At 38.1% G+C, this 12,845-nt stretch overlaps 1 protein-coding gene across 1 annotated transcript in view; it reads right to left on the reverse strand.

Annotated features, from left to right (window-relative positions):
* Positions 1-5,721: 5,721 nt before the first annotated feature.
* Positions 5,722-12,845, reverse strand: part of IQCM (IQ motif containing M) — a 434,749-nt gene continuing 427,625 nt past the window's right edge. The window contains exon 14 of the mRNA XM_077846313.1: positions 5,722-6,362. Within this exon, the coding sequence (XP_077702439.1) occupies positions 6,274-6,362 (89 nt within the window). The 3' untranslated portion in view covers positions 5,722-6,273. The remainder of the gene's footprint in view (positions 6,363-12,845) is intronic.

Genomic DNA, 12,845 nt, shown 5'->3' on the forward strand with positions numbered 1-12,845 from the left:
AATAATTTCAATATACAAAAGGATACTGTTCTGCTTTTCACAGAGAATCTGATACAATTGGACAATAATATCAAGATAATCAGGATGGGCCAACTCAATGGAAGATAGTTGGTTGTGTTTTCTTTTAATATACAGGACTTCCATTGATACCAGATCCAGCAGCTTTTCAGAAATGCATGAAAAACTCGACAAATGTAAATCAGGTTTTCATATAGATCCCCATCAAGCTTGGACCGTGTCCAGAATTCAAGCTAGTATTAATGAATAAACTATACTGTATCTAACAGCAGACAGTCTTGCTCAGTCAAGCTTGCTGAATTTTTGTCTTATGCAAAATGTCAAAAATATATCTTTCCAATATGTGCCCACTTTATTAAATTCTAGCTCAGGAGCGCTGACTCCTCTCAACCATTCCAATCACCAATCTCCAAGTCTTAAGACTTTATCAATCATGTTGAAATATTTTTTTTTTTTGTTCAGTACTATTTTAGAACTTCTTCCAAAGGGTCAATTTGTTTTTCTTTCTTTTGGAGAGAGAAAGACTGAGGTGACCACAGAATGGTGAAGAAGAGCAAACTTGTATTACCATATCCTATCAAACTTTATGAATATCTCCATGACACGACACAGAATAATAGATACTTTCAAAAGGTGGCATTTGCCTCCAGATAACACTATTTAAAACAGGATATCCTGGTCTCTCAGTCTCCTGACAAGAACTCTATTTGGATAAAATAGACCATATGTTTTCCAGGATGGAAAACAAAGACATAAAGGATTTGGTGGGAAGTTATTAGACATTCCTCACAAAGATGAAGGAAAGCAGCAGAAATGTCTTAGAGCTGCACCCCGAAGGAGCGTGTCACAACAGATTTAGGAAATGATAATCTGAGCCACAGAGAAATATTTAGCTAGTGGAAGGGAGAATGCATTTTCCAACCATGAAGCTATTTAACATTTAGTTCTGTGGAGCGAAAAGTTTATAGGGGAAATTCTTTGGCTTCCCTGCTAAGATAATTCCCTGAGGATGCCTCTTCAAGTCTTATCTTAAAATACACCACTGAATCTTGGAATAGTAATGATTTTCATTACTTTTATGGGTATTTGTCAATTTTTTTCAAGTTTGAGTATGTGAATTATTTATTACCCCCAAATAATGAGGGGAATATTCACAGATACTATTTAACAAGTATTCCTTCATTCTCAATTCATTTAGAATAAACATTTGCTTGGTACTATTGCATATGTAATCATGAAGAGGGATAATATTAGTAAATTAAAAATGACTTCTACATCCTGAGCATAAACATGATTGTACTAGTGATTCTCATTAGGTATTTTCATCTGATATTGGTAATGTACTTGTTATCATTACTAATCAATACCATAAGACCTTTATTTCTTAAGTAACAGTTATCAAATGACTTCTACCTATTGAGCACCATACGAGGCACTGAAGAAACAGAGTTGATCAAGTAAAATATCTATGAAATACAATATGTTTTATTTTTTTAAAAGATTTTATTTATTTATTCATGAGAGACACACACACACAGAGAGAGAGGCAGAGACACAGGCAGAGGGAGAAGCAGGCTCCATGCAGGGAGCCTGACGTGGGACTCGATCCCGGGTCTCCAGGATCATGCCCTGGGCCGAAGGCAGGCGCCAAACCGCTGAGCCACCCAGGCGTCCCTACAATATGTTTTAAAGAGCTAAAGGTGATAAATAATCTGTCTATAAGCAGACATTTATTAAGTACCTAATATGTTCCAGAAACTATGGCTAGATGCTAAGAATTTAAAAATGCATAAGAAAGAAAAATTGCTGCCCCACAGATCATACAGTATAGTTTAAGAGGAAATCAGTTAAGGATAATTGCAATGAAATATGATAAATTCTGACAAGGAGGTGACGATTACTAGTAGGAGCACATAACTGGCCAATCAACTTAAGGCAATCAAGGAATAAAGGCCTCCAGGAGGAAGTGTCTATCTAGGTTGGGACCTAAAGAATTATTGGCAGTTACAAGGTTAAGGAAGAGTGGAAAGGGGAAAGGGAGCATAACAGGCAGAGAAACCATGTGTGAAGATCCAGAAGAGGAAGGATCTGAAAAAAGTGTACCATGCCAGAGTGTAGTCTTTAAGAGTGGAAGTGACAAAAATTGAGGATAGAGAGAAGCAGGGGCCAGATCCAAAGGACCTGGATCACTACCTTAATGGGATTGGTCTTCATTTTAACATCAATGAGGAATTATTTCAAGTTTTAAGTATAGGAACAATTCATCAAACTTACCCTTGGAAATATTACAGGGACTGCACTGTGGAGAATGGATTGAGTGAAAAGCAGAGAGATCAATTAGGCTTTTGTAACAGTAATTCAGGTAAGAATAATGATGGTCTGCATTAGGGCACTGTGGATGGAGGGGGAAAAAGACAAATTTAAAAGATAGAAGACGTGATGGCATTTCTGAGTGATAAATGTGGAGAGAGAGAGAGAGAGAGAGAGAGAGAACGTGAAAGAGGCAAGGCTAGAGTAACCCTAATTTTTTTTTTATTAAGGCCACCTTCCAGTAGGAAGGTGCCAATCATATATTCAAGGAATCCAGAAAGAGGAACCACTTTAGAAGGTGGGAAGGTGGGAGTTGAGTTTTGGATATGCTGAATTTCAGATGCATGTAAACCCTCTGTGTAATATCTAATAGGCAAATGGTATAAAGAACATGTAGAGAAGCCTAATTTAGAAGAATGAACTTGGCAGTCTAGTATTTCAATCCAGTAGAGTATGTGATCATAGAAGCCAAGACACAGGGACACCTGGGTTGCTCAGTGGTTGGGCATCTGCCTTTGGCTCAGGGCATGATCCCAGGATCCGGGATAGAGTCCCACATTGGGCTCCTTGCATGGAGCCTCCTTCTCCCTCTCCCTGTGACTCTGCCTCTCTCTGTGTGTCTCTCATGAATTCTTTAAAAAAAAAGAAGAAGAAAAGACACAAAAGTGCCTCAATAATAGTAATCATCAGAGACCTGCAATTCTCTCCCTGTGAGCTTCCCTTGCCCCTGCCCCTGGGCCTGTATGTAGGGCAACTCCAAGGTGTCAAAGAGGTAACATCCACCCAAAAAAAGTCTGTCAGCTGATGCTATATAGGAAACTGGTGGGTAAATACCCCAGTCTGCTTGTGCCTTTTTTGCAATCTGAGGTTTGCTCTACACACTGTCCCAATGTTCCCCAGTGGAATTAAGGTCTGGCCATTCATGGTGGCAACACACTTGTTAACTCACCCTTCATTGCTTCCCTCTCTGATTCACCTCCCCTCCCCTCCATTTGTGTTTTCTGAAATCACCTGCAAAATCAACTACTTCCACTCAGTTCCTTGCTCAGGATCTGCTCCTGAGGAACTAAAACTCAGATGGCTGGTACAAGAATTTGTCTTAGAAAACAGTGTCTCAATCACGGTATTCTGAAATTCCGTCATTTATCAACCAGATGGCAATTAAGAATACCATTGCCGGTCATGACATGGATGTAATTCCTGATATTGCTGTTGCACCATAATCACAAGGCTCTCATGTCAGGTGAATTGGAATGGGTACAGATATAAGAAAATGCACTGACTTATCCAATACCCCTAACCTCAAAAGATAGGGAGTCTATGGTGATTATCAGAAGTTTAAAGTATGTGGACTGTTACTAAATGCAATAGATTGCAACTCCATCCCCTACAAGTTTCTCATGCAAAAGTCAGAATTACAGTACCTGGTAGAGTTGCTGAAATTAGAACATTGTATGAATATATTTGAGAAGCATGAACCTGCAGACTTCTGAAGTCACTGAACTGGCAGAAAAGGATTCTCATTTCTTTACTAGGGAACACCAGTCTCCCTTCATTACAGGACATGCAAATGCCTCACCTGATGGAGTTGCCTCACATGATGATGCTTGGCCCCTTGAAAATCTACCCCCTCCCCTGGGGTACTTCTGGACCAATAACTAGAATTAAGGCTCAGCATTACCAGGGCTGGGGGGTGAGGAGTAGTCCCTGATTTGGGTGGGAAAGGATTATCACCAAAGTAGCTTTGGGATCCGCCCAAAACATACTGGAAAAAAAATAGGAGAATATGCCTGAGAACAGATATAGTGAATGATGGCCCAATGGGTGCAGATTAGAAGATTGATTAGTGGAGAGTTCACTGATGTGGGGCACTTTATCATGACTCAACATTAATGACCAGACATGGTCATTTATAGCCAGTTCTAATAGCCTAGTGGTTTGATTCTTCCAAGAAAGAACAAATGATGGTAATTGAGGTAAGGTTATCAGAACCTCTCTGGCAGAGTATTAAGGAAGAGACCAAAAGGCTTAAAGAGGAGTGTATGCTAGAGTGGACTTATCCTAGAAGATACAGAGATGACTGCTTTCTACAGAACAGCTGAAGAGAGTATCCCTTTACTCAAATGATAAGAAATAGGTTAGTTGGGGGAGGAGGCGGCACCGATATAATTAAGAAATCCAGTGGAGACTATCCCTTGTAGGACAGCTAAGTAATTGATACTTAAGGTACCAATGATGGTGATAGGACTCTGGGATAAGGGAGGCCAAGTAATATTATTTAATCATTGAAGGCAAAGTGGATATAACTGCCCTTATGTGTAGGAGATACCTACACATACCTACAGTTATGACAAGTAGACCATAGTGTTTTGAGAGGCAAAGGGCCTCTAACAAGGGTGTTGCTTAACTTTCAAAGCCAAGATATATCAAGAGCAGGTGAGCAAAGTCTGTGTCAGCCAACAGAATAGAATTGTACTAGCTACCAGACATGAATCAGACCCAATGAACATTGACTAAAGGGGAGGCAGGGTCTCCTTCAGGAATTATTTTGCCCTGCTGGAATAAGTATGTACAGTATCTATTCTCCAATTCTTACCACCCCCCAACACACACACACACACACACACACACACACACTCACACACACACACAAAAGACATACAGACATTTACCAGAGGAATTGTACCCATATATTTCAAGGATTGTTAAATAAAGGGTATGAGCTAATACTGGTAACAAGAGGATTCAAGAGATCCTCAGGACTCCTTATCAGAGCTGGGTCTAGGGAGGTAAGGTGAAACATGGAGTCCATGAACCTGCTCAGGGGTTCATTTCCCTGGCATCTGAGTGCACAATCAGAATGGATATAATTAACAGTTTTCAGAACCCTCACATCGGTTCCCTAATCTGTAAATTAAGAACCATAGCAGCAGGTAGAAAAGCAGCCAGGTAAAAGACTCTGAAACAGCCCAAGCCCCAGCTGACATCATAAATGAGAAGCAAAACAGACCTTCAGTGAAGTGTCAGAGATCATTGCCTCCTTCAAAGATTTTAAATAATGCAGAAGTAGTGGTCCCTATCATATCCCCCATTGAATTCAACAGTGTGGTGCTTTGAAAAAACAGATGGATCATGGCAAATAGCTAACAGCTGCAAACATAACTAAATAGTGGCCACAAATGTAGTTGCTGTGCAAACGTGATTTTGGATATAGCTCATAAAACACTTGGGAATGTTCCCCTGAACCATTTATCAAGTGATTCAGAATCTAGATAATCTATATGGGGCCCAGAGAAAAAGAAATTTCTGCAGCAGATACAAGCTGCACTATATACAACTCTTCTCCTTGGCCACATGACACAGAAGATTCCACATTATTAGAGGGAGTATCCATGGTGGGTAAGGATGCCATTGCGGATCTGCCAGCAAGCCCTGATAGCAAAGTCACAATGTACTCCCCAAGATTTCTGGGTCAAAGCCATAATGCCTATATAGAAGAACTATCCAATGTTTAAAAAGTGACCTTAGCATGTATTATGCCTCAGTAGAGTGACTGTGGAATTGGAGCTTCACATATGAGCCAGACCCATCAGATTGATGGGCACAGCAACAATCCATTATGCAATGAAAACATCATATTTGGGGTTGGATTTAAGCACAGAGGGAAGAAAAAAATCAGTTACATGAACAGGTGCCCACTCTCATGTAACTTACCTCAGTTGCACTTAACTCTTTCTCTTAACTCATACCCATGGCTTTGTCGAGGATTCCCTATGACTAGTTGATGGGAAGGGAAGGAAAGAAAACCCTAGTTTGTTTCACAGATAGATTGGCTTAATATGGCTGTGAGAACCAAAATTGGACCACAAATGCACTACACAGAACCCTACTCAGCAGTGGCCCTGAATAACAATGGTAAGAAACAGTATTCCAGTGGGCAGAGCTTCAAGAAGTATACTTGGTCTTCAGCTGTGTGAGTTGTGGATATACTTGAACTGCAGCAAATGGCTTGATGGGTTCATTCATCAGAAGCCCTGTGAGGAAAAAGATTGGAAAATCAGAGACAAGAAAGTCTAAGGAAGAAGTTTGTAAATGAACCTAGGGGAATACACATAGAATCTGCAGTTCTTTGTGTTTCACAATGATGCCTCCTAAACTTCTCTAAAGAGAAGGTACTAAGCAATCAGGTAGGCAAAATGACTTTTCCTATAGAAGTCATCCAGCCTTTGCTGTGGGCCACTTCCGTTTTTGTACAATGGACTTATTTTTCTAAGATTTTTTATTTATTTATTCATTAATGACAGAGAGAGAGAGAGAGAGAGAGAGAGAGAGAGAGGGAGAAGCAGGCTCCACGCAGGGAGTCTGACGTGGGACTCTCTCCTGGGACTCCAGGATCAGGCCCGGGGCTGAAGGCAGTGCTAAACCACTAAGCCACCTGGGCTGCCCCAGCACAATGGACTTATGAACAGAGTAACCATAGTGGCAGAACTGGACACTATGAATAGACCCAGTAGCATGGACTGCCCTTCACCAGACTAACCTGGTTACTGAGCAGCTGAATAGCCCACCTTTCAGTGACCAAGACAAACACAAGCCTTCAATATCCCTCAAAGAAACCAAAGAATCACTTGGTGAAAAGTTGACTACTTTGAACCACTTTCTTCTCGGAAGGGGTAGAGATTCAGAATTATTAAAATTAAGTTTCTGAGTATGAGTTTTTCTTCTTACCTTCACTGTCTTAGCCAGCCCTACTATCTAAGGATTCACAAATTATCTGATTTATTATCAAAGAGAAACTTTAGCTTAGACCAATTCTGTGGGGAACAATGTGTGATAGTGGGAACATGAGTATGGAATCCCTTATTTTATGATGTGATGACCACATCACCCTGAAACAGCCAAATGCAAACATTTTGAAATAGTCTTCTAAAGGTACAGCTAAAATGCCAGCCCACAGATAACATCCTGGAAGGTTAGGGTCCTGTCCTTCAAGATGTAGCCTATATTTTAATGTAGCCATTACATGGTACTGCATCTTTGAAATATAGAGCATATGGGCTGGGAAACAGAGAGTGGAAATAAGAGAAGCTCCTGTCATCACTCTCCATGACCCACTAGCAGAGATTGAGTCTGGTTCTCAGAAGGAGGATATTTCCACAGGCAACACATTAAAGACTCTACTAAATCATTTTCAGCTCCTCATGCCAATAGACCAAGTAAGTGAAGAGGAAAGTTACTGGACTGCCAGTGGTCTCCACTGTAATTATGTAAGACAGGGCTGCTACCTTATCATGTATCTGCAAAACAGTATATCTAGAAAGTATATGTAGAGGTTGGGAAATCCATTCACCAGGACCCTTGCATAGTAAGGAGATCTGCAGACCTTGAGTGGAATGAAAGAAGGAACAGTACATGACAAGGTCACGTGTTGGAGAATGGAGGCAGAATCATGGAAGGACCAAGGAGTATTCGATCCTTTACTCCTAGGGAAGATGCAGCCATTAGAGGACATTGAGCAGAACAGTGATATGGTGTGACTCACATTTTAAGGGGATCACTGTGGGAGCTATGTGGAGCATGGGCTTTAGGGTGATGAGGGCAGAGGCAGCAAGACAAGGTAGGAGGCTACCACATCCCTCAGACGAGAGGCTCTAGTAGTTGCACAGAGTGGTCAGTCATCAGACTCACAGACTCATTAATGAGGTGTAAAGCATTGGGCTTAGATCTAAGGCCACTCAGTTTTGTCACTGATTCTCCAATGGGAAGCCTTGTCACCGTTTCCAATAAAAGGACTTCTATTAGGGATTCACAGAATAAGCTACATTACGTCCCACTGCAGTTAGTTCCCAGACTAACTGATATTTATATTTATCATTTTTTATTCCCTGTCAGAATGGGTAAAATAAAAAAAAAAAAACTCAAGAAACAAGTGTTGGTGAGGATGTGGAGAATTGGAGCCCTCTTTCACTGTTGGTGGGAATGTAACCTGGTATAGCCACTGTAGAAAACAGTATGGAAGCTCCTCAAAAAATTAAAAGTAGAACTACCTATAAGCTAGTAACCAAGTATGTACTGGATACTTACTGAAAGAATACAAAAACACTGATCAAAGGGATATAATACACATCTATGTTTATAGCAGCATTATTTGCAATAAGCAAATTATGGCAGCAGCCCATGTCCATCCATTGACTGAAGAATGGATAAAGAATATATATATATGTGTGTATGTGTATATATGTATATATATGTATAATGTATATATATATACACAATGTATATATACACACACAATAAAATATTATATATTCTATATGTTACCATTGGCAACAATATGAGTGGACCTAGAGCATATTATGCTAAGTGAAATAAGCCAAAGAAAAACAAATAGCATATGATTTCACTCATATATATAATATAAAAAATAAAACAAATGAGCAGAGGAGGAAAAAAGAGAAAGAGAGAGAGAGAGAGAGAGAGAGAAAGCCAAGCCAAGAAATAAACTCTTAACTATGGACTAGGACAAACTGAGCATTAACAGATGGGAAGTGGGTGTGGGATGGGCTTAATGGGTGATAGGGATTACGTAGGGCACTTGTGAGGAGCGCTGGGTGTTATACATAAGTAACGAACCACTAAATTCTACTCCTGAAACTAATATTACACTATATGTTAACTAACTGGAATTTAAATAAAAACTTAAAACTGAAAAAAGAGTACACTTGCCTTGATGAGCACTAAGTAATATATGAAAATATGAATATATGTAGAGTCACTATGTTGTACATCTGAAACTAATATAATATTGTAGTTTAACTACACTGTAATTAATTTTTTAAAAAAGCAATCAGAAGAAACAGTAAACTATTTGAAAGTGGTTGCCTCTGCGAAGCTGGAATCAGGGATGCAGTGGGAGTAGTCCCAAGGACTAATAAGTCTGTAGTTCTATGTTAAAAAAAAAAAGTATATGCATTATTTTGAAAAATATTATTTTGAGATTGCTGATATTTGTCAGTTTTGGCCTATAAAAATGGCAATTGCACATGGTTCAACTTAATTAAAATAAGATAGAAAAAAATTTAAATAAATAAGTAAATAAAACACTGAACAGAATCATAATAGTTTTCAGAATCTTCCAAAAAAACTCTGCCTTAGTCTATCTTGTTTGTACCTTAAAAGTCATATAGAAATAGCGCTATTGTTTTAATTTAATCTATATTGTGTTCTTGTATAAAAACCTCATTTATAAGATTTGACCTCCGTTTATCACTTAAATTTAAGTAGAAACAAATTTGACCAAATGCCAACAGAAATATACAATTTCATTTTATTCTAGTTGAATTTTCTTTAGTCCAGTTATAAATATATTATTTTATTTAATCACCGTGATGCTTTCTGGTAACCCTACATTAGAAAATATCTGTTGAGTAAAAAACATTGCTTAGAGAAGTCTGCAAATGGCTTTGTTTCCTCCCAGTAAGAGTTCATTGTAAGATCAAAAAGTTAAAATATCTCTTTTTTATAAATATAAAAATTTGCTAATTAAAGCAGAGAATCTGTTGAGCCTCTGTTAGTCCCAGAAGAAAAGCTGAAAATGCCTGAGTTAATATACTGTGACTACGAAGCTTAGATACTATTAACAAGGAGGAAAATGAATATTATTTTAGGCCACCATCCATTTTTAGTAACTATATTTCTAGCTTTTATTTTCCTTATTGAAAATGTACGTTAGGATTTGATGTGCTGGCCATGGTGTACAGAATGCTAATGCTTTCTAATTATAGACTGTTTCCTGAAAATCGGGTAGATGCTGCAAATACTGTCCAACAATCTGCACCTACAGCATAGCCCTATTAATTCAATATTGCTGAGAAGGCAAATGGTCAGTGGAGAATATCACTCAGCGTGGCTATTTTGTCTTACTTTTGATTTCCTTTTTAATAGATTCCTCTGACTGAACACTTTCAATTATTTTGTTCTCAAATTTCTTCAGATTCAGGTTTAAAGAACTTTTGAAAATTTAAGTATTAGAATCTTAGAATTATCTCTCCCTGAATATGAAAATCTCAATGGACATTCATAAGAAGCAAGAGTAAGAATGTAAATCAGATTAGATAAGGCTACGGATAGGCAAACTATTATGGCCAGGAAGCAATGAGCACAGTGGAAAAAGCAGAGGCTTTGGAGCCAGCCCATGAATTCAAACCCTACTTTGGGTACTTTAAGTTAAGCTACAGTTGCCTCATTTCTTGTAATGTTATTATAATAACAGCCTAACCCATAAGAATGTTGTGAAGAACAATGATATCATTTCCAGTACATCTCTGCACCTGGTAAGTTCTCAATGAACAGTAGCAATTATGTAAATTATTCCATTAAGTTTACTTACATTTTTCTTTTAGATGACTTATGGTTTTCATCCTAAAATCAATAATTCAGTGGGACAAGAACATTAAAATTACACACAATAAACCTATCATGGTGGCGATAAACGTTTCTCTTGGTTGAATAAAACAAAACAAAATACTGCTGAATTCTGTTGAAATTTTTACTGACCAAAAAGTTTTAAATGAGGTTTTGCAAAATGTTGCAAGTACCATGGGGCTATAGTGGAAAAGTAGCTTTAGCCTTAAGGTAAAACTGGCGCTGCCAAAGGAAATGGGAGGCAGACTGTCCCACAGAGGCTTTCTGGGGAGACATTCATTATGCCTGATTTCTGAATGGTGCAAGGGATGACCATCTAACTTTCATCCTCAGACATGTACTTGTTATGCATAAAATGTTTGAGATTCACAATTGCTGAGATATAATTGTGGTAGCTGGTAGGGCTTTTTTCTTTGAAAGTTGTCTTTACAACATTGCAGAACAAGTTGAGATGACTCTAATAGTCCATAATTTGTGTAGCTGACTTACTGTATCTTTGAAAGTTTCAATTCAGTTCTGGAAGAACTCTACAAAATTAGATGTATCCCCCTCCTTGTCTCCAAATCACTCTATATGACAGAAACATGATTTTATCCATCTTTCGAGGACAGACTCATATGAAGCAGTTCATGTATAAAATTGAGATGCCAATTTATTAATTTACAATGATAATCTCTGCAATGAAGCTAAAATATTCAAAATCCTACATGTAGACCTACATGCAAGCCAAATGCATATTAGAAGTTTTCTTAGAAAGCAGAAATCAGACCAACAGTAGTTAGACTAGTGGAAATATACCATATGAATCCAATCTTTAGCAATAGGTTTCCTTGACTGCATATTTCCATTGACCTATTGCCCCAATGGCTCTGCTCTCTGCTCCCATCAGAGCCTTTAGAGGAGTTTCTAGAATTGTCACAGCTTGCTCTCTCCTCATCCTCTCATTCTTTCTTGAACCCACTCCAGTTAGGCCTCCATGTTGCCAAATCCAACAGTCAATTCTAGTCTACTCTAACTTGATCTTTCAAGGGTATAAAAACTATGTAAAACATAATGACGACATCCTCCTCTTCAAGCATTCCTGCACTGTTTTCCCAGCCATAACACTCCTGGCACCATACTCCCTTGGTTTTCCAACACCATGCTGATTCTCAAGGACTTTTTAAACTTCTATTTTGAAATAATTTTATATTTTCAGAAAAGTTGTGGAATAATATAAAGAACTTCTGTACACCTGTCACCCAGATTCACCAATTGCCAACATACTGCCACACTTTATCATATTCTCTCCCATTTATTTTTTTCCTCTGAACCATTTGAGTATAGATGAGAGACCACAAGTCTCTTAATTTCTTTACTTCTCTTGTAAGACCTCAGAACCAAGATATATTTTAACATAATTATAGTATAATATTTAAAATCAGGAATTGTAATATTGATACAATACTATTCGGTATTCTACATTAGAATTAATCAAATTCACCAGTTTTTCCAATAATATTCTTTATAGTAATTTCTTTTCTGGTCTGGGATGCAATCCAGGACCATGACTGTACTTATCTGTTATACCTTCTTTAATCGGGAACTCTTCCTTAGACATATTTGCCTTTCATGACATTGACTTTTTGAAGAATGTCAATTACTTTACAGAATGAGTTTTCCTCATGATTACATTTAGGTTTGCATGTTTGGTAGGATTGTTATGTAAATGGACTGTGTCATCTTCAGCACATCTCATGAGGAGATACACAGCATTGGCTTGTTCCATTAGTGAGAATATTCTCTCTGATTATTCGGCTAGAGTGATATCCTCCAAGTTTCTCCCTATAGAGTTACTACTTTTCTCTTTACCATTAATAAGTAATTAATAAGGAGATACTTTGAAACTCTGAATATAATCTGCTTCTCATTAACTTTCAACTTCTAGTCTTAGCATTTGTTGCTGATTCTTGCCTTAATCAATTATTACTATCATGGTTGCAAAATGGTGACTTTCTAGCTTCAACTACATTTATGAGTTGGCAAGCAATTTGCTTTCAGGCAAAGCTTCCTATTTCCCCCCATCTCTTTAGTTAATCATTTTTATATCAGTA

Source organism: Canis aureus, chromosome 13, assembly GCF_053574225.1.
Source record: "Canis aureus isolate CA01 chromosome 13, VMU_Caureus_v.1.0, whole genome shotgun sequence".
Lineage (NCBI taxonomy): Eukaryota > Metazoa > Chordata > Mammalia > Carnivora > Canidae > Canis > Canis aureus.